A 26,400-nucleotide genomic window follows, 5' to 3' on the forward strand; every position below is an offset into this window, starting at 1 on the left:
ACACATTTCTCTATTGCTAAAGGGCCACTTAAAAGATAGTTTTGTACATTACACATGCCAGAGTTTGTGAATATACTATATACTACTTGTTGTCTCATATCTCCTGTCAGGTTAAAAAGCTTTCAAGAGATATGCTTTTTATGATTCACAGACTCACACCACAGCCCTACAGATCCTTCTTTTACAAGTACATTGAAAACTTTAACAATATCTTTGAATGCCAAAGACTGAAAATAATTTGCAAAATGAAGGTCAAATATACCACAGTAACCTAAAGTTGTGAATCCAATGGCTGAACAGTTCTTCAGGGACCTGGAAGTCTTGAATACTTAACCTATGTTGGCAAATATGTGAGAAAACAAGAAATTCAAAGCCAAATACACATGAGATACCATCTGGAATTACTTAACTTTTTAAATAAGTTCAGTGAAGGAAAACATGATAGGGGTTCTGCATCCTTATTAAGAGAGTTAACTATCCCTTTAATAAATTTATTGCCCAGTTAAATGTCAGTTGTTGCAATCACAGTCAACAAGGAGGGAAGGTTGATGACCCTATAAAGCATAATACATCAAAACCATCAAATGTTTTACTGTTCATGTATAATTTCAAGTCAGGATCCAGCCTTCGAACAATCAAGGTTCCTTGCAGACACTTACCAAAACAATTACATTTGTAACCATCAAAAAACCTCTACCTTTTATATAGACTGCAATAGGCTAAACCCGAGAGTCTTCTACGTAAACTATGATATTTCCAGTCTTAGGTACATTCTTGTAACATCAATTGGATAAAGGAATTTAAAGATGGTCTAGCGAACATTTATGGCACAGGGTTGGTAGAATTTATCGCCGTTGCTAGCCAACTACACAATTTCCCTAATGCTTGCCTGCCATCATGGAAAATTACTGGGAAATGTTTACTATACGTGTGTCAGAAGAGACTATCCTTAAAGAGGAGCGGAATACTTGTTAAAGAGTGAATGTGCAAGGAACACTTTCTGTACTCTCCCAAGCTAAAAGGTTGTTAATGTTCTCCAAGAAAGAAATAAGAGGCAGATTACATTAGAACACAATTTATATAAAAACGACCGCTGGTAGAAGAAGACAGGGAACTTTAAACAACTCAACACCAGACAGAGGATGTGCAATTTGTGTTCTTCTGAGAGGAGATCTCCTGAGGGACCAAAAGAAGCTGTAATAAAAGGAGAAGCAAACAAGTGTTTCCATTATTGAACAAGGTTTACATTTGGAATTAAACACAAGAAAAAATAGCACCGGAGATCAAAGCTAGGGTTAAACAAAAAAGTATTCCAAAAATAATATCTTTATTTATTAACAATTTAGTTTCAATCTATTTTCATGAAGGATTTGAGCACAATGTTTTTTCTTCTCCCATCCTCTCTTTTTAAATAGTAGAAACCTTGGGTATCTCTTCATTTCAGGAAAGTACATACTGCAGACAGCCCTGTGATTTTATAGTATGTCAGGGGTTAGACTAGCATTTATCAAGTGAAAGTCACCGTGGAAGATGGCCCAACTGTTTGGGCCACTGCCACTGATGTGGGAAGCTCCTGGCTCTGGCTTTGGACTGCCCCAGCCCTGGCTGTTGTAGCCATCTGAGGAGTGAACCAGAGGATCAAAGATTGATCTTTCTCAGTCTCTCCCTCTCTGTAATTTTGCCTTTCAAATAAATAAATAAATTTTGTCTTAGGATAGAGAGAAAGACAGACTATGACATAAGCATACTACAGCATATCTCCCTCAAGTCTTTCCATCCAAGCAGTATTTAGGGTCCTAGCCACAGATGGATGACATTTATTTCCCCTCCCCTAAACATCAGTTTTTATGATGCACCACTCTATTTTTGGGGAGTGGGAGTTAAACTGCCTTATATTAAATTTTTTGTTAAATCATTATTTCATAGAATGTTAGCATTTGAATTCTTATGTATTATACACAATGGGGCCAGCATTGAGACACAGTGGATTAAGCTGCTGCCTGAAACACCTTAATTCCATAGCAGAGTGCTGGTTCAAGTCGTGGCTGCTCCACTTTCAATCTAGCTCCCTGATAACAAGCCTGGGAAAGCAGCAGAAGGTGGCCTAAATACTTGAGTACTTACCATTCACATGGGAGACCAGAATGTAGTTCCAGGTTCCTTGCTTTGCTGGGCCCAGCCCTGGTTATAGCAGCTATTTGAGGAATAAACCAGTGGATGGAAGATCTCTCTCTCTCTCTCTCTCTCTCTCTCTCTTTCAATTAAACATTTTAAAGTAATATTTTAAAAACTACAGAGTTTTACAGGATACAGTCATCAGACATGTCTAAGAAGAAACCATATTTTAACTTTATCAAGTATTCACCATTTTTTGAAAAATCTTATTAGAGTTGATAAATAATTTTGAGCTGTTAAGTGGTCATAAATACACAAATTTCTAAGTATTAATTGTATCTTCTAATCCAATTATACCCAAGCACTTACATAATTGAATGCATCATATATTATGACTTTGCTATTTCTACTTTATATTGTGTGCAGACATTAGATGATTTAAGTCATGTATATAGATAGGAAATATTGTCTATAGATTTCTTTACAGGATCATGAAGAAGAGATAAATGCTTGTTAGGGAAAGAAAGCATTGCAGCCAGTACTGTGACATAGAGGATAAAACCACCACCTGCAACACTGGTTCCTGTCCTGGCTCCTTCACTTATAATGCAGCTCCCTGATAATGGCCTATAAAAGCAGTAGAAGATATCCCGAGTGTTTGGGACTATGCCACCCACACAGGAGACTCAGATGAAGCTCCTGACTGCTGGCTTTGGCCTGGCCCAGCCCTGGCCATTGCAGCCATCTGAGGAAAGCTGCAGATGGAAGCACACTCTGTGTGTGTGTGTGTGTATGCTGTGTCCCCTGATTTTCAAATAAATAAATAAATCTTTTTTTAAAAAAAAAAAAAAGAAAAAAAAAGAAAAAGGAAGCATCAGAAGCATCAGATGGAGAGAATTGAGAAGCAATAGGTATCCATTCAGGATAACTCAACTTGGGAGGCCACTCACTCAGTTAAGACTCTTCAGAACTAAAGAATATGAGATGACACTGATAACCTAAAGAGCAAATGTTGCAATGTGAAATGACAGCTAATTTCAAGGGATTAATTTCTGTAGGAGTATAGTAATTTAAAAAAAGAGCCAGGTAAGGAAAAGAAACACCAGGAACATGAAGTAGTGCTATGGAGTTTCCAAAAATAATCTCTCCTTCAGTACCCTTCATTGACATAGAGGGAAAACACTTACCCTGATGTGCAAATAGGCAAGTGCGGAGAAAAGTGCACATGGGGTGTCAGCTGAATTGAAATTTATTTGGGGTAAAAATTATAAAACATACTATTAGAGACTGCTTTCTGACAGAATGCTAAAGAAATAATCTTTATTTTAAATTAAAAGTAAATGCTGATCCACAAAAGAAGTTTATACAAGATGTGATAACAAGGGACTCTTTCTTCTAGAATATCATTATTAAATTATGATCAAAATCCTGATATTTTAAAAGAAATTATGGGGCTGGCGCTATGGAGTAGAGGGTAAAGCCGATGCCTACAGTACCAGCAACCCATATAGGTGCCAGTTTGAGTGCTGGATGCTCTGCTTCTGATCCAGCTCTCTGCTATGGCCTGGAAAAGCAGTGGAAGATGACCCAAGTGCTTGGGCCCCTGCACACATGTAGGAGCCCCTGAAGAAGTTATTGGCTCCTGGCTTTGGACTGAATCAGCTCTGGCAATTGTGGCCATCTGGGGAGTGAACCAGCAGATGGAAGACCTCTCTCTCTCCCTCTGTCTGTAACTCTGCCTCTCAAATAAATAAATAAATCCTTTAAAAATAATAAGAAATTCTATGGGCCGGCGCTGCGGCTCACTAGGCTAATCCTCCGCCTTGTGGCGCCGGCACACTGGGTTCTAGTCCCAGTCGGGGCGCCGGATTCTGTCCCAGTTGCCCCTCTTCCAGGCCAGTTCTCTGCTGTGGCCAGGGAGTGCAGTGGAGGATGGCCCAAGTCCTTGGGCCCTGCACCCCATGGGAGACCAGGAGAAGTACCTGGCTCCTGCCATCAGATCAGCATGGTGCGCCGGCCGCAGCGCGCTGGCCGCGGCGGCCATTGGAGGGTGAACCAACGGCAAAGGAAGACCTTTCTCTCTGTCTCTCTCTCTCACTGTCCACTCTGCCTGTCAAAAAAAAAAAAAAAAGAAAGAAAAAAGAAATTCTATGTAAAAGAACTTGTCCAGAGCCGGCGCCGTGGCTCAATAGGCTAATCCTCCACCTTGCGGCGCCGGCAAACCGGGTTCTAGTCCCGGTTGGGGCGCCGGATTCTGTCCCGGTTGCCCCTCTTCCAGGCCAGCTCTCTGCTATGGCCAGGGAGTGCAGTGGAGGATGGCCCAGGTGCTTGGGCCCTGCACCCCATGGGAGACCAGGAAAAGCACCTGGCTCCTGGCTCCTGCCAGGATCAGCGCGGTGCGCCGGCTGCAGCGGCGGCCATTGGAGGGTGAACCAGCGGCAAAGGAAGACCTATCTCTCTCTGTCTCTCTCTCTCACTGTCCACTCTGCCTGTCAAAAAAAAAAAAAAAAAAAAAAAAAAAAAAAAAAGAACTTGTCCAGGCTAGACTGTAATTAATCATATGCACTCATTTTACATACACACACATATACATATATTTATTATATAACAAGGCAAAAAGATATAAATCTTGTAAGATTAGAGAGGATGAGAGGAAATATAATCAAGTAAACACATGTGGAGTATCCAGACTGACTAGTACTCTAAAGATGAGGTACAAGTTACAGTGAGATACTGTAGGAATATTAGACACAAGGAAGAATTCTTAAGGAAGGAATGAGAATTGAAGTGTCAGTAGATGTTTATTAGGAGGAGAGGCTGAGCATGAAGCTGCTTCCTGAATGAACAGCTTTTATAAATGCTTTTTTGCTTTTAAGATTTATTATTTGAAAGGCAGAGTTACAGAGAGGCAGAGGCAGAGAGAGAATTGGCTGGTTCACTCCCCTGATGGCCACAACAGCTGGAGCCCAGCCAATCTGAAGCCAAGAGCCAGGAGCTTTGTCCGGCTCTCCCACGCAGGTGCAGGGCCTCAAGGACTTGGGCCATCTTCTACTGTATTTCCAGGCCATAGCAGACAGTTGGAATGGAAGTGGAGCATCTGGAGACTTGAACCGGTGGCAATATGGGATGCCAGCACTGCAGGCGGTGGCTTTACCTGCTATGCCACAGCACAGGCCCCCTTATCAGGGCTTTTCTGGTGGTTAGATCTGAGAGGTTTAGATAATTGACAGGAGCCAAGTAGCTGGAGAGCAGAGAGCTACAAGATGGTGAAGAAGCAGGACCATGCAAAAACAAGGTGAAAAACAAATGTGAAACAGAAGGGTTCAGAGCACCTACCCACAAACAATAGCCATAAACTCAATAAGCCAGTAGTGAACATGGAAATGCTCACTGCTCTACAAAGAAGTCAACCTTTTGGAAATCAATTGATCAAACTAAAATCTCATATTAAAAGAAGAGGAAATAAATATATGAACACTGCCATGTTATCTATTTCCAGATATTTTCACCAGAGCAGTGTTAATCATTTTAACTTTCATATTCCAGGAATTCATGAAATCTAAAATAAGCATGGCTATCAAAAAATCAGTCAATAATTTTATGATTTGGCAGGCTATATCACATCTTAGATGAACAAGAAAGAAATAAAATTTCTGGTTTTTATTAAGTCCATAAAGTAAATCTGTAAGTGATTCAAGATCTAAAGCTTTTTAGTTTTAATTCTGAAATTCACCTTAAGAATGTTTATAGCTGAGAATGAGCATACACGCGGGGATTCCATGAACCAACTCAATAAAACGATGAAATATGAGAGTACGGTTTTAGAACAGCTATGTGAAGAAAGTCAATACTCCTTTCATTTTTGTTTGAAGAAACTGATGATTAAATGTTGCTTAAAACATGAATCAATTAAGTTCCTCTAAGCAGTTATGGGAATAGAGATGGTTAATCCAATTCATTTTCATTAATGTAATATGGTATATACTTTTGAGGATGGAGGATGGTATATCATGTGGTGCACTATATTCTGCTTCCAGATTAAAGTTTATGGTATGCCAGCTACTACCCTAAGTAAAGATTACTAAAACTATAAAGCATGACTGTGAAATCTAATCCTGAGAAGTATAAATTTAGACCGCTAATTCCTTCTCCCCTGCTTGCCCCCCCCTTACTTCTAATTGGATTAGAGCTGTTTAATTACATAGGGGGGTTGGGTTTTTTCTCCTTCCTATTTTTTTTTTTTTAATTTTGTTTCCAGTTGAACTTCTAATAGACTCACTTCCATGGATTGGTTTTCATTTTCCTGTCTAGGAATTTTGCTTATTTTTTGAGCATGACATAAAAAGTTCAACCATATTCAGGAAAACATGGACATATTTTGACTTGATGTTAAAGATTTAACACACTACAGAATCTACCTCAATTCCTTCCACATATCTGACCTCACAGTTTATCCCATCCTACCCACCCCACACACTTACCATACCATATAAGGAATGTAATTTATGAACTGGAAGCAATATATATATACATATATATTTATTCATCAAGCTGTAAATATCCTATGGTGCTTATGAAAAGACTTCACTCTCTGAATGTAATGGTAGTCAATAACTCTAAATAAACTATACAGATTTCTGTTTTCAAAATCTCACTAGTATGTACTGTATTTAGTAACTACGTGGTTTCACTAGGCTTTAATTCCTCAGTAAACAGGAATTGGGTCCTCAGGATTGTGGTTTTTGAAATTAGGGTGTGTTTAGATTTGGAGACTGCCCAAAATTCATTCACATCTAGAAGGGAAAGCACACTGCCAAACATATGCAATCAGGGGAGAAAAAAAGGTTACATTCTAAAAAAGGTTTGGATAGCAAATACTTCCATCTGTTTCACAGAGATCAAATAGAACTACTTTAAAACAGCCCAATGACATTTCAGCATCTGGCAAAAAGAAAGCATGTATTCACGGGAGAGGATTCAGGTTAGCAACTGCTTTTGTCCTCAAGGGTAAGTAGTGGAATGCTAAATATTATTCCTGATTTTCTTCATTTAAAATACCACCTAAGCATTATTCTTTTCTAGATAAAATGTATATGTCCTTTGAGGTGTCATCATTAAATGATTAAAGTAAAATTAGTTCATATACATTTCAAACATTTTTTCAGACCTGAAATTACTAATTAGAGGGTTTTTTTATTTTAATTTAGTTTATTTTTGACAGGCAGAGTGGACAGTGAGAGAGAGAGACAGAGAGAAAGGTCTTCCATTTGCCGTTGGTTCACCCCCAATGGCCGCTGTAGCCGGTGCACCGCGCTGATTCGAAGGCAGGAGCCAGGTGCTTAACCTGGTCTCCCTTGGGGTGCAGGGCCCAAGCACCTGGGCAATCCTCCACTGCACTCCCTGGCCACAGCAGAGAGCTGGCCTGGAAGAGGGGCAACCGGGACAGAATCCGGCACCCCGACCGGGACTAGAACCTGGTGCGCCCGTGCCGCAGGCGGAGGATTAGCCTATTGAGCCGCAGTGCTGCCACTATTTAGAGTTTTACCAACATAATAAATTATGAAAGATTTCCAAGTCTCTGTGTGTATACATCACTTTTGATTTTTGGAAATACTTTCATATGGGTAGGACCCATGCCATAGGAAGTCACCAATTACATGCAACTGATGTTACACTATCTCTGCCAGTTCCTACTCTCCCCATTCTTTTACCCTGCAGAACCCACTCTAAGAGTGCATTGAGCTCCTAGACTTTCCTCCTTAATTAGAGAATAGGATGTTAAGCTTTGCCAGTGTGAGGTGTTGGAGGGAGGCTGCAAGAGGAAAGGAACTTTCCTGTCTGAGTCTGATGTGCTGTTGTTTGCCTTTGCTCCTGCTGCACAATTGGGCAGGTGCAGCAGGGTAGGTTGGGGTAGGTGTACAAGAAAATCTGGGGGTGGTCTGTCCCAGCCTTATTAACACACCCCAAGAGCAGAGCCCTTTGGCAACCTTATAACCCTGGAATCAGGACAGTAACCACTAAACTAATACATGCACTGTGTACCTGCACCAGCCATAGCTCACCTGTGCCCTCAGATTTATTTCCTTTAAAACAAACAAAAACATGATTAGCTTCCTAGGCAGTTCAAACATGGACAACTGTAGACTCTAGGCTTCAAGTCTACCATAGCATCCTGACTCACTTCTCACGCCTGCTCACTATTGTAGCTTATCTGCCCCCTCCCCTGTCCCCAGAATTGTTTCCTGTTCATCCAGAAACTTTTGACCAACCATGGCCCAGGGCAAACCAGTAAGCTAAATCCATACTTCCCCTAGAGAAATCTGTGCCTCTGCCTTAGAAAGGGGATACCCCAATCAGGTGTCTGTTCACTTGACTAAATTCCCTCTGCCCAACGTACCATGAGACTTATCTTTGGCCTGCTTATACCCTTCCATGATAGGTTAAAAATTCATTATAAAAACTTACTGTTAGACTGGATAAAGAAATTATGGGACATGTACTCTATTGAATATTATACAGCAGCAAAAAATAAATGAAATCCGGTCATTTGCAACAAAATGGAGGAATCTGGAACACATCATGCTGAGTGAAATAAGCCAGTCCCAAAGGGACAAATATGGTATGTTCTCCCTGATTGGGGACAACTAACCGAGCACCAAAAAGGAAACCTGTTGAAGTGAAATGGACACTATGAGAAACAATGACTTGATAAGCCCTTGTACTGACTGTCAAGGAACAACTTAATACTTTATCCCGTTTAGTATTTTTTTGTTCTACTTAATACTATTTGTTGAACTCTTTAATTAACACACAATTATTCTTAGGTGTTTAAATTTAACTGAAAAGTGATCCCTGTTAAATATAAGAGTGAGAATAAGAGAGGGAGGAGATGCACAGTTTGGCACATGCTCAATCAGACTTGCCCCAAAGGGTAGAGTTATTTACATGCCTGGGGACTCCAATTCAATCCCATCAAGGTGGCATGTACCAAGGCCATCTCACTAGTCAAAAGGATCAGTTTCAGTTCATAATTGATCATAATGATAGGATTAAGAGTCAAAGGGATCACATAAACAAGACTAGTATCTGCTAATACTAACTGATAGAATTAAAAAGGAGAGAACGATCCAACATGGGAAGCAGGATACACAGAGACCCATAGAATGGCAGATATCCTAAACAGCACTCTGACCTCAGAATCAGCCCTTACATTCGAATCCAGCTAAAAAGCCCATAAGAGTATTTCAGGCATGGAAACCCAAGACACTGCGGAAAAACACACACACACACACACACACACACAAAAACAAAACAAACAAACAAAAAACCCTAAATGAAAGATCTCTGGGAGTGAGATCCCAGCAGAAAGAATAGGCCATCAAAGGAGGAGGTACCTTTCTCTGAAGGGAGGAGAGAACTTCCACTTTGACCATGGCCTGTCTAAGTAAAATCAGAGTTGGTGAACTCAAAAGGCTTCCATAGCCTTGGCAACTCATGACAAGAGCCTAGGGTGATTACTGATGCCATAAATAAGAGTGTCAATTTGTTAAGTCAACAACAGGAGTCACTGTGCACTTTCTCCGGATGTAGGATTTCTGTCCTTAATGTGTTATACTATGTGAAACAATGGTATAACCAGTAATCAAATAGTACTTTACACTTTGTGTTTCTGTGTGAGTTCAAACTGTTGAAATCTTTACTTAATATATACTAAATTGATCTTCTGTAAATAAAGATAATTGAAAATGAATCTTGATGTGAATGGGATGGGAGAGGGAGCGGGAGATGGGAAGGTTGCAGGTGGGAGGGAAGTTATGGGGGGAGGGCGAGCCACTGTAATCCAAAAGCTGTACTTTGGAAATTTATATTTATTAAATAAAAGGTAAAAAAGAAAAAGAAAAAAAACCCTACTGTTGATAGCTCTGTCCTCTGATGGAATCCACACTGATAGACCAGACCATCTAACACTCAGAGTTTGTGCCCCACTTTACCTTGAGACAACCAGATGCCCATGTCTACATATCTATTTGAATAAATGAACAGACAAACTTAGCATGACCCAAATTGAAATCTTATTTGCCCATCCTTCACCCAACCACTTCCACATATTAGCTAATTGCAACTCCTTACTTCCTATTGCCTGGTTCAAAAATCTTGTGATCATTCCTGATTCCTACAATTGATTTTTTCTATAGCACAGAATATTTTTAAAACTATAAATGTGTGTATTGTAGAAAACCTTACATTTAAGGACTTTAAAACAATTACACTGAGGCTGGCACTGTGGTGTAGCCCATCCCTTATGGCACTAGTTGAAGTCCTGGCTGTTCTACTTCCCATCCAGCTCTCTGCTATGGCCTAGGAAAGCAGTGGAAGATGGCCCTAGTCTTTGGGCCCCTGCATCCACATGGGAAGACCTGGAGGAAGCTCTTGGCTCTTGGCTTCAGATCGGTGCAGCTCCAGTCATTGCGGCCAACTGGGAAGTAAACCAGCAGATGGAAGAAGTCTCCCTCTCTCTGTCTCTCCTTCTCCCTGTGTGTAACTCCAACTTGCAAATAAATAAATAAATCTTTAAAAAAGAAAAGATTACACTGACCTCTTATGATGATATTTCATATCCATTTAGAATAAGTATACTGTATTCTAAGATAAAATTATGCATAGTAATTTTAAATAATAGAAGGAATGCATAAAAGGGAAATTTATTCAATTATTTGGTAATAAGTAAGATAGTAACTATGTTAAATTGTCACTATATGATCGACATATTCCCTGGTGTTATATAATAGATACATGTTTTTGCAAGTCTGTAATTATTTCAACTGTACTACATAGGATTTTCCAAACTATGTAATATTATCATTCTTATTAGAGTAATAATTCAATTGAAGAAAGGATTCAGTTGGCTGGCGCTGCAGCTCACTAGGCTAATCTTCCGCCTCCGACACTGATACCCCAGGTTCTAGTCCTGGTTGGGGTGCCGGATTCTGTCCTGGTTACTCCTCTTCCAGTCTAGCTCTCTGCTGTGGCTCGGGAAGGCAGTGGAGGATGGCCCAAGTGCTTGGGCCCTGCACCCGCATGGGAGATCAGGAGAAGCACCTGGCTCCTGGTTTCGGATCAGCGCAGCAAGCCAGCTGTGGCAGCCATTTTGGGGGTGAACCAATGGAAGGAAGTCCTTCCTCTCTGTCTCTCTCTCTCTCTCTCTCTAACTCTGCCTATCAAAAAAAGAAAAAGTAAGGATTCAGTTAAAATGCACTCTACTTAAAAACTACCATTTAATTAGCTATGTATTATGGCTCTGAGCATTTATTTTTAACTTTAAGTTAATAGTTTTCTCATCTTATTTGATTATGCAATGTAATTCCAACAGATTCCAAAAGCAATAATGTTTCACTGAATCTGATTTGGAAAATAAATACTGGGCAACACATGCTTTCAAAAATGAAAAAATTCCTGTTTTCAAGAAAATCCGAATTGCATATCCAACGTCAGAGAGAGTATTAAATTAAAATCTAAGTTTTGTGCTAGAAAGAAATGATTAAACACACTTACAAAGATAAACAGTATAGTATGTATCTGATATATAATGCAAAATTATCCAACAGCCCCAAAAAACAAAAAACTGTGACCAAGTCTCAAAAGAAAGCACAAGCTGCAGACAGCAACCCTGACATCCAGATGTTCAAATTAGCAAACAGGGGTTTTAAAGCAGTTCTTATAACTATGTTCCATGATGTAAAGGAAAATATATTTTAAAATAATTTAGAGCACTTGGAATCTCAGAACAGGATTGTAGGAAAATGGCAGAGTTGGAAGCACCAGACCCATTGTTCTTTGGAGTAGTCCCTTGATAAATTTAAGAATCTTTATATATTCCGGGTCTGATTTTTTGAGGATCCATGCATTGCAGATTTTTTTCTAGCTTCTAACATATCTTTTAAATTTGTATATGTATCTTCTTTGCCTTGAATATAAATTTTTAAATTTGTTTTTAAAAAGACCAAAAATTGTCAGTTTTTTAAAAGATTAGTATTCTCAAAAATAGAGCTATTAAAAATTACCAAATGTAAATTATAGAATAGAAAATTAAAATGTTAGAAATAATGCTTTTCATTGCATATGCTGGATAAAAGAACAAAAATGACAAAGGAAATGGTTATTAAAGCAACTATATGATAAACAGAAAGAAAAAATCAGATAAACAGTCTCAGGGATCTGTAAGAAAATATCACAGGTCTAATGTGTGTGTCATTAGTAGGTCACAAGGAGAAGATTGGGAGAATAGGGTAGAAACAATAATTTAAAGCTGAACTACAGACTGAAAAACACCCAAAAGTACTGAAAAATATAACCATGCAGAATCAGGAAGTTCATTAAATGCAGCTGAAATAAATGCATAGGAAACCACGTTTAGACATATCCTAATGAAACTTACTAAATCTAGATTTAAAAAGAAAGTAAAAAAGCAATGAAGTGGGAGGCTAACACATTTTATATCCAGAGCAACAACAGTGGCAAATCCAGCATCAATGACAATGGAGGCCAGAGTGAGTGGCGTATCTTTACCATGCAGAAAGTAAAAATTGCCAGCTCAGACTATATCCAATGAAAACATTCTTCAGAAATGAAGATGAAGATATTATAAGATAAAAGAAAATTAAAAATTCACAATCAAAAAGACTTAGGACAAAATATATTAAAGATATTTCCACAGACTTAAAAGAAACAATACTGGAAAGAAAGTAGATCTTAAAAAACTTCAAAGAGAGAATCTCAGAAATGGGAAAAATGGGTATAACTACTAAAAACTATATTAAAGTTCCTTAAATACATTTGATCATTTAAAACAAAAAGTACATTAATGTCTTCCAGAATTTTAAGTGTATGTAAATGTTATTCATATAACAACTAAAGCATTACATGCACAGAAAAGGCAATACAAAGTCCTATATGGCATCAATGTTTCTACATTTTATACTACTAACTCAATATCGGAATGTGCAAGGCTAGAAAAGTGTATCATAATTCCTAGAGAAATAACTAAAAATATGTAACTACAGGGAGGCATAGCTAAAAAGCTAATAGAAACTAATGTAATTTTAAAAAGAAAGAAAGAAAAGCCATGTGAAGAATTGAAAATGAAGAAAAGTGGAGTCACAGGAACTAAAGGTTAAGGTACAAAAAAAAATGATAAACCTAAAGCTAACCTTATTAGTAACCACATTCAAAGTTGGCAAACTGAATGCTCCAAGAAGGAAAAGATTATCACAGTGAACGACAAAGGTAGATCCAAATATATACTGCCAACAAGAAATGAAGTTCAGGGGCACAGCAGGTTAAAGCCTTGGTATGCAGTGCCAGCATCACATACGGGTGCTGGTTCTAGTCTTTACTGCTCCACTTCCGATCCAGTTCTCTGCTATGGCCTGGGAAAGCAGTAGGAGATGGCCCAAGTCCTTGGGCCCCTGTACCCTTGTGGGAGACCCTGAAGAAACTGGCTCCTGCCTTCGGATGGGCTCAGCTCTGGCTGTTGTGGCCATCTGGGGAGTGAACCAGTGGATGGAAGACCCTTCATTGTCTCTGCCTCTGCCTCTCTGTAGCTCTGCCTTTCAAATAAATAAATAAATCTTAAAAAAAAAAAAAGAAAGAAAAGAAAAGAAGTTCAAATCTAAGAAAACAAGTAAGTTCCAGGCACAGAGAGGGAGTAAGGAAAATCTTATAAACAGTAAGTATCAGAAGGGTAGAATGGTTACTTAAAGAAGAGCTAAAATAAACTTCAAGATAAAGAGTATTAGCAGATTAAAGACTTTCACAATGATAAAAACAGCATCAAACAGGAAAATAATTCCAAATATGTATATTAACATAGCGTCAGAATATATGAATAAAATTATAGGGAAAATAGACAATTCCCTAGTCATTTTAATATATTCAAAGATTCTATTTCAATCTAACCACTCCCTGTTTCTATATCCTATCTTCCTGCTCATTTTCTCCAGATGTCCTTTCGCATACATTAACATTCTCCTCGAATTTGCAAGCTCCTCTTTCCTACCTTCACATATTGGTACAAAGCATTCACTCTACTTCAAATGTTCTTTCTTCTATTTTCTTCTGGGCTAACTCCTACTTTTACCTCAAATGTCACTTCCTCACAGATGCTATCCCTGTTGATTATACTTTTTCATAGCACATCTGTAACTACACTTTTCTATGTTCTCTGACATCATTTACTATTTTTTTATTTTCTAAACTATAAGACATCAAAGGACAAAGTCCACTATCAGTAGCACTAATCTTAACACAACACTTTAACATTTAGTTAGCAATCTGTAAATAGTTTCCAGTAAAAAAAAAAAAAGAAAGAAAGAAAGAAAAACAAAGAATGAATAAAGGGAGGTAAGTTATTCATTTCTCTTTATTACTTTTTCCTTTTCAGTTTGAAGGCTATTTCAGCATGCTTTAAAAAGGATGGCCAAGGTAGAGCTGCCGCCTTCAGTTCCAGCATCCCATATGGTTCAAATCCAGGCTGTTCCACTTTGGACCCCCCCGCTCTGCTATGCCCTGGGAAAGCAGTAGAGGATGGCCCAAGTCTTTGGGCTCCTGCATACACATGGGAGACCTGGAAGAAGCTCCAGGCTCCTTGCTTCAATTCAGCCCAGCTCCAGCTATTGCAGCCATTTGGGGAATGAACCAGCAGAGGGAAGACATTTCTCTCTCTCACTCTGCCTCTGCCTCTGTAATAAATAAATAAATAAATCTTTAAAAAAAGGGATGGCCAGGAAAAAAAAAAAAAACCTAAAAAAAAATGAGAATTAGAACATAAGGAGAGGGTACAAAGATATTCAGTTTTTATTAATTAAAGAGAATGGGATAGTGAGAAATGAGGAAACATGGTGAACACGGATCAGATGGCTTAATCTTCCAACAGTTTTGTCAGTTAGAAGTCTGACAGAATGCATGGGAAAGCCGTTGGAGTCACAGGTCACCTGCATGTTCTATTAGGCAGAGATCCCATTTCAAAGGGCTCATTCATTCACCAACAATTATTTCATGGGTATTAAATAGAATAGAGGAGATAAATACATCTGTTATCATTTGATTGAATGACTAGATTTCCATTACTTGATATGACGGAAAGGAGAATCCCAGGACCTTTGGCAACAGTAATCATATTGAAGCATATTGATTTCACGGAGTTGGGACTACAACTTCTGACATGATCTTATGTGATTTGGGGGATGGTAAGGAAGGATAGAGTATGTAAAAGCAAGCTTACATCATCTGGAAATGAAACTGTGGCTTATCTTAATCTAACTGTCATGTGGTCATAAAGTTTTGGGACCATCTGTCAGAGCAAGAAAGTTCTCTGGAAGGTATACCACCGACGTGCTATAATCCACCACACTGTCTTATATGTATCAGTTACATGCAAACCTGAAAGCTGTGAGAAATGGGAAAACATTGAAAATTTTATTGTTCTTTTCATACTGAAACTTAAAACTACAACTAGTTCTACAGTCTTAGTTTCATCTTGTGTTCATTGAAACATGTATTATCTAGCAGCAACCGAGAAGAGGAAACCCAATCTTCTTGTCAGTCTACTGACCACACAAAAGGTTTAAGGTTATGTGGGAAAGGGTTCTTTAGTGACTTGAGGGGGCTCTTGGGCAACAGTCTCCAAAATTACAACTAAAGGGAAATAAATACAAATAGTTTGCCCTAAAACAGAATATCACTATTTGAATTTAAACTATTATTTTAAAAATCATACAAAAACTGATGAGAGCATTTTCTATGGTAGCAATGGCTAGCATTATTCATGCAAAATGATCATACCTGAGTTTTTCCAGAAATATTTCTGAAATTATTTTAATTTTACCAACTCATCTTCTAAAAAAGTAAAATATTAGCGATTTTCATCTTTATCAATTATAAAAATCATACCAAAATGAAGAACAATACATAGGAATTTAATAAAGAATATATAGTTAAGTTGGAAGACATACACAATTATACGGATAACACAAAGAAAAAAATTCAAGTGCCACTGAAAGGTATAAAGAAAACATGATACAAATTCAACAACATTCTATTCATTTTACTGTTATTGTGTTGTTTTTTTTTTTTAATCACAGAGACAGGGAGGCCTACAGAGAGAGTGAAGAGCCAAAATGACCCATTTTAAAACAATAAAAAAAAAAAGCAGCCTCCGTTTCCCATAGTAGACCCGAGTCCTTGTAAAAGCAGGCATTCAGGCATTCCGGAGATATCGAAGCTTACCAGGAACAGCTAGCTCGGTAAACCAAGGACAGCACAGGAGAGATTGCTAAACAAAGTAACTCCCTGCGCCCAAAGCTCCTGTGCTGTAAGCCCCCGCTGTAACTCCCTGTGCCCAGAGCCCCTGCTGATGTAACTCTTTTTTTCCTGCTGACGTAGCCCTTTTTTCCTTTAAAAACTCTCCCAAAGACCGAGGCCTCACTCCTTCCTCTGTTGTGCTGGTTGGTTGGATGGGGGTCCCTGTTGCAGCTTGTACTCCCGAATAAACCCTGCTTTTGCAGTTTGGTGTGATCGGGTTGCTGATAGCTTCCTGTGGATCTACTTATCTGGGCACAACAAGAGTTTCCTTCCACTGGTTCATTCCCCCAAACACTCAATATTGCCAGGGCTCAGCCAGACCAAACCCCGGAAGCTAGTAACTCAATCTAAGTCTCCCACATGGCAGGGATCCAATTACTTATCCCCAGGACCCAGGTCCCATATTAAGAATATGCTGGAATTGGGAGCAGAGCTAAGATTTGAACCCAGGCACTCTGATAGAGGATGCAGGCATTCTAAGATTTTAACTGCTAGGCCAAATGCCCACTCCAAGGTCCTATTTATGAAGGCTATTATTGGAACAATTGACAAAGCTTGACTAGAATCTGAGGATTTGATGGTGGTAATGTATCACTGACAAATTCCTCTTGTTGACTGTTGCATCATGGTCAAGTACATGCTATTTTGTAGGAAATGCACACTAAAACATTCTGGGTGACAAAGATTAACATTGATAGCTTATTACAGTTTTATAGGGGTTCTTTGTGTTACAACTGCAAGTTTATTACATATTTGAGATTGTTTCAAAAGATAAAGTAGGTAATTTTTAAATGATGGCTCAGAATACAGTAGTATCAAAAAGCATGTGACGAAAGTCAACATGCTTTCATAGTAATAAAAAAAACTATCAGCAAATTAGGTATTTAAGGAATGTATCTTAACACAATAAAGGTCATATATGATAAGCCCACAGCTAACATTATATTGAATAATAAACTGAAACCCTTTGCTCTAAAGATCTATTATAAGACAAGTTTGCCCTCTCTCACCATTTCTATTCAAAATAGTGTTAGAAATCATTGACAAAGCAATTAGGGAAGAGAAAGAAATAAAAGGCATCCAAATCAGAAAGGATATGTAATCTACTCACAAAAATCAGTAATGTTTCTGTATACCAACAATGAATTTTCAAAAGGGAAATCAAGAAAGCAAGCTCATTGAAAATAACTACAAAAAATTCTACAAAATACTTAGAAATGTTTTTAATCGTGGAGGTAAAAGATCTACACACTGAAAACTATGAAATGTTAATGAAAAGAATCAAAGAAGGCATAAATAAATGGAAAGGTATCCTGTGTTCATATATTATAAGAACCAATATTATTTAAAATTTTATATAACACAAAGCAACCTACAAATTCAATGCAATCCCTATGAAAATTCCAATGACATGTTTTAGAGAAACAGAAAAAAAAATCCTAAAATTCATATGGAAGCACAAAGGTAACTATGAAAAAAAGAACAAAGTCGGAACAAACTCTATCTGGTTTTAATCTATACTACAAAGCAACTAATTAAAACAGCATGGTACTGGCATAAAAATAGATTCAGCAATAGATGAAACTGAAAAGGTAGCCCAGAAATAAACCTATGAATGTATGTCAATTTATTTTCAACAGGCTGTCAGGGATACATAATAGGAAAAGCATTCTCTTCAATAAATAGGATTGGTAACACTGGGCATCCATATGTGAAAGAATGAAATTGAACTCTTTACCTTATGATACATAGAAAAATCAACTCAAACTGAACAAAACACTTAAACATGAGAGGTGAATTTTAAAACTACTGAAAAACATGGGGGAAAGCTACACAACATTGGTTTGGGCAATGGATTTTTAGATATGAGTCCAAAAGCACATACAACAGAAGCAAAAATAGACAAATCAGCATATATCAAAGTGAAAAGCTTCCATATAAAAGAAGGAAACAACACAGATTGGGAGGAGGTATTTGCAAACCAAATATCTAAAAAGAGATTAATATTCAAAATATATAGAGAATTCAAACAACTCCACAGAAAGAAAATACAAAATTCAGATTATAAAATGGGCATTTCCCAAAAGAATATATACAAACAATACACATACGAAAAACTGCACAATACCACTAATCATCAGAAAATACAAATTAAATTGTATCCTGCTTATCAGAATTTCCATTATCAAAAATGGTAAAGATATTACATGTTGATGAGGGTCTAGAGAAGAGGAGGCCCTTGTGTCCCTTACTACATGAATCAATGATATTTAATGCCATATCCCAATGAAAACCATTCTACATACTACTGCAACAACAGCACTTTGTAAAGGCACTGGCTACACCTGTGGTTATTCTCCCTTGATATTCCTCTTGCCCCTTCTTAAGAAAAAAGCTAAGAATTGGCTTTGTGGCATGGCAGGTAAAGCCCCTGCCTGAGCTGCCGGCATCCCATATGGGTGCCAGTTCGAGTCCCAGCTTCTCCACCTCCAATTCAGCTCTCTGCTGTGGCCTGGGAAAGCAGTGGAAGACGGTCCAAGTCCTCGGACCCGTGCACCCGTATGGGAGACCTGGAAGAAGCTCTTGGCTCCTGGCTTCTGCTCTGGCTCTTGTGGCCATCTGGGGAGTGAACCAGTGGTTGGAAGACCTCTCTGTCTCTGTCTCTCTCTCAATGCCTTTGACTCTCTCTAACTCTGCCTTCCAAATAAATAAATAAATCTTTAAAAAAAAAAAAAAGAAAGAAAAAAGCTGCAATGAAAACAAGCCAAATGCTCTTGCGCTTAGTGAAGTTAACTGACAATGCAGACAAATTAAGCCACAATGAAGGAAATCCCAGCTACACTGCAACATTAGCTATGAGGCCTTGAGGAAACAATCTAAGCTCTCTGTGTCTGCTTCCTCACGTGTAAAAAAGGGATGATAATAGTATCTGTCCTTAGTTCATCAAAGAAACAAAATCTAATCTACACTGAGACATGGCCTCACATCTACTAGGGTGGTCATCTGTAAAAAGACAAGAGATAAGAAATGGTTTGCAGGGGCCAGCCCTTTAGCTTAATTGCTGAGGCCTCTGCCAGTAGTGCTGGCCTTCCATTTGGGCACTGGTTTGAGTTCTGGCTGCTCCACTTCTGATCCAGCTCCCTCCTAATGCATTTGGGAAAGCAACAGAGCATGGTCCAAGTCCTTAGGCCCCTGCACCCACATGGGAGACCCAGAAGAAGCTCCTGACTCCTGGCTTCAGATCAGCCCAGATCCAGACACTGCAGCCATTTGGGGAGTGAATCAGCAGATGGAAAGTCTTTATCTCTCCCTCTCTCTCTGTAACCCTACCTTTCAAATAAATAAATAAATCTTTTCTTTAAAAAAAAAAAAAAAAAAAAGAAGTTGTTTGTAAGAAAAGGAAACCCTGAACATTGTCTTTGGAAATGTAAATTAGTGCAGCCATTATGGAAAAATGAGAAATGGAACAACTACATGATTCAACAATTCCACTTCAGGATATATATGCAATGAAAATGAAATCATTATGTTTAAGAGGTATCTGCATGTGCACACACACACACACACACACACTTTTCACTGCAGTATTATTCACAATAGCCAAGATACAGAAACAACCTAAATGTCCACTGATGAATAAATGGCAAATAAATCATGGTTGATATATGTAATGGAATATTATCCAGCCACTAAAAAGAAGGAAATCCTGCCATTTGCAACTAATGGACAAACCTGGAGGATATTATAAGTAAAATAAACCAAACGCAGAAAGATAAATAAGGAATCTAAAAAATTGAAACTCATAGAAGCTGTTAGTATAGAAGTGCTTGCTCAGGCAAAATAGGGAAATTAGTTATAAGGCACAGCTTTCATTTGGAAGATAAACAAGTTCCTACCTACAGTATGGGTAGTAATGGATGTATTAACTTGATTATGGTAATTACACAATGTATATCAAATCTGTATGCTAGATATCTTGATAATTTTCAATCTTTATCAATTAAATATTATAAAATTTTAAACAAATGCATGTGTGAGATGCACAGAACAATGCTAACCTCTTAACTCGAATAAGTGTTGACTATTATTTCAAGGAGGCAACACAATGACCTCACATGCAACATGTTTTGAATCATAATATTTAAAACCATGAGACCACTCATTTATCCTACATGTTCCTAGAAAGTATGGCATCAGGGGCTGGTGCTATAGTATGGAGGGTAAAACCGCCACCTGCAGCACTGGCATCCCATATGGGCATTGGTTCAAGTCCTGGCCATTCCACTTCTGATAAGGCTCCCTGCTAATGTGCCTGTAAAAGCAGTAGAAGGTGGCCCAAGTCTTGGGGCTTCTGAACCAATGTGGGAGACCTGGAGGAAGTTCCTGGTTCCTGGCTTTGGATCAGCTCACCTCAGGCAATTGCAGCCATTTGGGGAGTGAACTAGTAGTTGGAAGATCTCTCTCTCTGAAACTCTCCATTTCCAATAAATAAATAAATATTTAAAAAAAAACAGAAATATCATAACAAACTCCTCCTGACATAAATTCTCTTTATCCAGATCAAATTTCCTCCAAGGACAGAAAAACAACAAGCCTACATGTGCACTTGGACGTGGATTGTGTATGTATGATATACTCACACATAAAATTCCTTCTATTACTCACATTCTCATAGAGAGCTTGAAGAGTCTCCAAGTCAACCACAGAGTTGTCCAAGTTAACAACAGCTGTGAAAAGAAAAAAAGACAAAGATATCATGTAAGTTGCCACAAGGCAGCTCTAAAAAGATACTTGACCATCTCAGGAGATAATGTTTGTGACTCAATAGTCAGACATTGTAGGGGCTCCAACTCCAATGCTTTCACTAGTCCCACTACAAAGATCATGCCCTGGGAATTTCAATGGGGCAGGTGTCAAGTGTTAAAGTTTTCACTTGCTCCACAAATACTAAATTCCATCAATATGGCCCAATCAAATGTCAGAGAGAAACTCTGAATCTGCCTCTTACAGCCCAACTGAATTTGCGAAGTCTGATTAATACCAGAAAAACAAGAAAACAGAAAATAACTTCTATCACTGCTACATCCTAGTTTTATATTGAGAAATTCTGCCAATTTACCTAAAACATTCAACAAATGATAAATTTAATCAGTAAATAGGGAGACAGTATAGAAATGATATTCATTTCCTGTTATTATTCCTTGAAGTGTTACAATCAAAGGGAAATTCTTTGATACTGGTACTGCAATTAGCACAGATTCATACTTAAATATTCAAGATTAAGATACACACTACCTATGGTTGTACAAGGAAGAAATGCAATAGACAAGAGAAAGCCCAAAATATGTTTTTTAACACATTTATTGGTCTAGGAAAAGTATTATATTTTGGAGTAGGTGTGCTGTAGTTCTTTAGAAACAGGTTAATCAAAATCATAGTTCATTTGCCACATATTTATTAGCTAGACATTAGATAAATTTGCCCTGATTGTATTTGTGCCAGGTAGGCAGTGAAGCACTTGAGGGATTAAAGTTTGCTAGGAGAAAATTCATAATGTGAATAATCACAAATTGGATATATTTATTTTGAGAACTGGGACATTTTACTATCTCTCTTTACTCAAAGATTAAAATACACGAGACATTTTTAGTTGACTCTGGCAAAATCCCAAGAAAGAATTAAGAAAGACAGACAAGTGGGAAATGGAAGGATAGGATGAATGAGAAACATCAGCTAGGTAATTTAGCATTTCTGGGAACAGAGCCCAGATTCACCAACAAATATACCAAGTAGAATATGATACTTCCACACTAATAATAATCCACTATCTCAATTTTAAGATTCTCACACAAATCTTTGTACTTCTTAGTCCTTATAAGGCAAACATATCATAAACTATTCAATGTTTCAAAATAATAGAAGCACAGTCCATATAGCTTTGATAATATTGCAAAAGTTAATTCAAAGTGGTTAACTATGGATTTTTGCTGCAATTACATGAAGCAAAATGCATAAACGGCAGTAATTACAGCAAATTCATATATGGAATCTCCTCCTTTAGATTTTCAATGAGTAGCCCTCAAAGAAAATTATAGTGAATCTAAAAGTTTCTGATTTGGAATTCATTAACTAGGTAATAATCCACTGATTGTCCACATTCATTTGAAGATAAAGTAAGTGATGGATGGGAAAACTATGAGGAATTGCTAATAGTCAACTTAGTGTAAAATTTCACCCTTAGAACAAGACAAAGAAACACAATAAAATTATTGATACTGAAGCAAAACTCATAAAGAATACAACTAACTTTTGACTTTATCCGTCATTTTAAGACATGCTATGATTCCTATAAATTTCCTCACATGAAAATTTACTTATGAATATCCTGAGACTTCTAATTATTTTTAATCTCGTGCAATAGCATGTACCTATGAATATCTTAAGAAATATCATACGCCTATAACCAAGTTCTCAAAAGGTCCGAACTCAAGAAACCTCTTTTTTCATTCCTCCACAGAAAATCTCACTGAAAAGCAACACCATCACTGTTGTTCCACACAATTTCCACATTGTTGGCTTCATAGTCAAGAGATTAATAAGAATGTTTAATTCTAACTGGCATCAGGAGTGTCCTGGGTACAATGTGGTCAGGTCTATACAGCTGAAAAGAAACAAAGCTTAGATACTGGCATAGGAATGAACACAGTGATAGGAGTTCTGAATAGGAAATAAAGGTAAAACAAAATTTGTGAAGATTAAGGTTATTAAGCGCTGTATTTCCCCACCTTTAAAAGTACATGTTAACTTCTCAGAGATCAAAAGTTAGGTTAAAATTCATACATATGTTATCAGATTTTCAGTGGTCTTTCATTGCTCCCTGTTTTAAAATCTAAGACTAGGTAAACTACATTTTCAATTAATGAAAATATAAAACCAAGAAAAGAAGATAGTGTATTCACTAATATATTCCAACATCAGGGATTATGCTACTTTACCAATAGAGTTACAGTTACTTGAGCAATAATATATTGAGATTGGAAATGCTAGATGCTAATGTACTGAGTTACTCAGCCCTGAAAGTCTGCAGAAAACTAATTATGCATAAAGATGACCCTAATCATGTATTTAGATGTGATCCTGCAAAGAAATTATATATTTATAAATGTATAAAAAGACATATAGGTACTTTTAAAAGTGGTAAAATATTCAATGAAAAAAAACTCATCAGAAATTTCTCAGTCCCAGATCCAAGATTTCAGTCCTGTTGAAGATGAAAATATCTGAATATTAAAATTATATTAAGGTAATAGTTCTTCCAAAGAGAGTAGTGTTTTGATCAGATATAATTTACTAATGTGGAAAGAACATAGAATCAAACAAAGTTGAGTTCAAATATGAATATTTATTTGCTGACACATTACTTCAGGTAAATTTACGTAAACTTTAATTCCTTTTAAGGAGAGAAAGAAATAATGGAAAAATATTGACAGTTTTCATATTTGATTTTGGTGTGATTTTTGTTTGTTTTTAAATTTTTTGTATTTGAGAGGCAGAGAGAGAAAGAGAGAGAGAAATAGAAATGGATTCTATCTGTGGCTCATTCTCCAAATGTCTGAAAAGGCAGGCTGGGCTCCAGGACCAAAGCAAGAGCCAGAAACTGGGAACTCAATCCTGGTATCCCAAATGGGTGACATGAGCCCAACCAACTTCTTGAGCCATCACCACTGCCTTCTAGGGTCTGCACTGGTGGGAAACTGGAGACAGGAACCAGAGCCAGAGCCACAAATCAAACTAAGACATGAAGATATTGGATGCAGGTGTCTTAACCAATGTCTTAAGCATTAGGCCAAACATTAGTCCATGATTTTGGTTTTCGTTGAGACCAAAGGGAATCCCATGATTGTTATTTCCCCATGCCAACTTTTCATCAAAGTACAGCTCTTAAATGATCTTTCTGACTCTAATAAGCCTTATTATCACATTCAAAGTTAAACAAATTTTCTTTTCTACTTTTGGTTTAGTTTCCTCATATATCAAAGAGTAAAATTCCAACTCCATCTATTGAGAGATGTCACTTTTACCTGAATGATAAGTGATGAAAACTAAATTTACAGCCCGACAAATAAGTATTGAGTATTGTTCATTATACTGTCTTGTTAACATGCAAACTGTGAAGCAAAAGACAGGGTTTCAGAACATAGATAAATCCAGTCCTTAAAATGATACTTGGTGCTAAATGTTCAATTCAGATTACTTTTTCCTCAGTGTTCAATTAGGTCCTAATGTGTTGTACAACAGATTAGAGACCAAGTATCTTACATTCACTTCCTACCTGATGCTTAAAGACATTCCAAAATACCCACCATTGTCTAGGACTCATCATATTTCCCATCCCCACTCACTTCCCCTGCAAATACAATGAAATTTTAATTATTTTCCTGAAAAGTATATAAAAATAAATCCTACTGGGTCTGGTGCTGTGGCAATGCAGGTAAAGCTGCTGCCTGCAGTGCTGGCATCCCATATGGGCACCAGTTTGAGTCCCAGCTGCTCCTCTTCTGATCCAGCTCTCTGCTGTGGCCTGGGAAAGCAGTGGAAGATGGCCCAAGTCCTTGAGTACCTGCACCTGTGTTGGAGACCCAAAAGAAGCTCCAGGCTCCTGTCTTTGGATTGAATCAGCTCCGGCTGTTGTGCCCATTTGGGGAGTGAACAAATGAATGCAAGACTTCTCTCTCTCTGTCTCTGCCTCTCTGTAGCTCTGCCTTTCAAATAAATAAATAAATCTTTAAAAAAAATTTTTTTTTAAACTTTTATTTAATGTATATAATTTTCCAAAGTACGACTTATGGATTACAATGGCTTCCCCCCCATACCGTCCCTCCCACCCACAACCCTCCCCTTTCCCACTCCCTCTCCCCTTCCATTCACATCAAGATTCATTTTCGATTATCTTAATATACAGAAGATCAGCTTAGTATACATTAAGTATGGATTTCAACAGTTTGCTCCCACACAGAAACATAAAGTGAAAAATAATAGATGATTTTTTTTAAATGATGATGAAATCAGAGCAGACCTATTGTCATGTTTAATCCCAGTGAGAGTCAAGTTGGGAATTGATAATTTCTTTTTTTCTTTTCTTTTTTTTTTTTTTACAGAAGATCAGTTTAGTATGCATTAAGTAAAGATTTCAACAGTTTGCACCCCCATAGAAACACAAAGTGAAATATATTGTTTGAGTACTCGTTATAGCATTAAATCTCAATGCACAGCACATTAAGGATAGAGATCCTACATGAGGAGTAAGTGCACAGTGACTCCTGTTGTTGACTTTACCAATTGACACTCCTGTCTATGGCATCAGTAATCTCCCTATGCTCCAGTCATGAGTTTCCAAGGCTATGGAAGCCCTCTGAGTTCTCCGACTCTTATCTTGTTTAGACAAGACAAGGTCATAGTCAAAGTGGAGGTTCTCTCCTCCCTTCAGAGAAAGGTACCTCCTTCTTTGATGACCTGTTCTTTCCACTGGGATCTCACTCGCAGAGATCTTTTGCCAGAGTGTCTTGGCTTTCCACGCCTGAAATACTCTCATGAGCTCTTCAGCCAGCTCCGAATGCCTTTAGGGCTGATTCTGAGGCCAGAGTGCTATTTAGGACATCTGCCATTCTATGAGTCTGCTGAGTATCTCACTTCCCATGTTGGATCACTCTCCCCTTTATTTACTCCATCAGTTAGCATTAGGAGGTACTAGACTTGTCTATGTGCTCCCTTAGACTCCCAGTCCCTTCACCATGACCAGCTGTGAACTGAAACTGATCACCTGGAACAGTGAGATGGCATTGGTACATGCCACCTCAATGGGATTGAATTGGAATCCCCTGGTATGCTTCCAACTCCACCACTTGGGGCAAGTCAGCCTGAGCATGT

General features: G+C 37.9%; 1 protein-coding gene across 2 annotated transcripts in view; it reads right to left on the reverse strand.

Annotated features, from left to right (window-relative positions):
* Window positions 1–26,400, reverse strand: part of LOC100356313 (formin-2) — a 355,035-nt gene that overhangs the window by 144,534 nt on the left and 184,101 nt on the right. For both annotated transcript variants that reach the window (XM_008268219.4, XM_070055559.1), the window contains exon 8: window positions 21,139–21,200. In XM_008268219.4, coding sequence (XP_008266441.1) covers window positions 21,139–21,200 — 62 coding nt within the window. The remainder of the gene's footprint in view (window positions 1–21,138; window positions 21,201–26,400) is intronic.

The sequence above is a fragment of the Oryctolagus cuniculus genome, chromosome 13, assembly GCF_964237555.1.
Source record: "Oryctolagus cuniculus chromosome 13, mOryCun1.1, whole genome shotgun sequence".
Classification (NCBI taxonomy): domain Eukaryota; kingdom Metazoa; phylum Chordata; class Mammalia; order Lagomorpha; family Leporidae; genus Oryctolagus; species Oryctolagus cuniculus.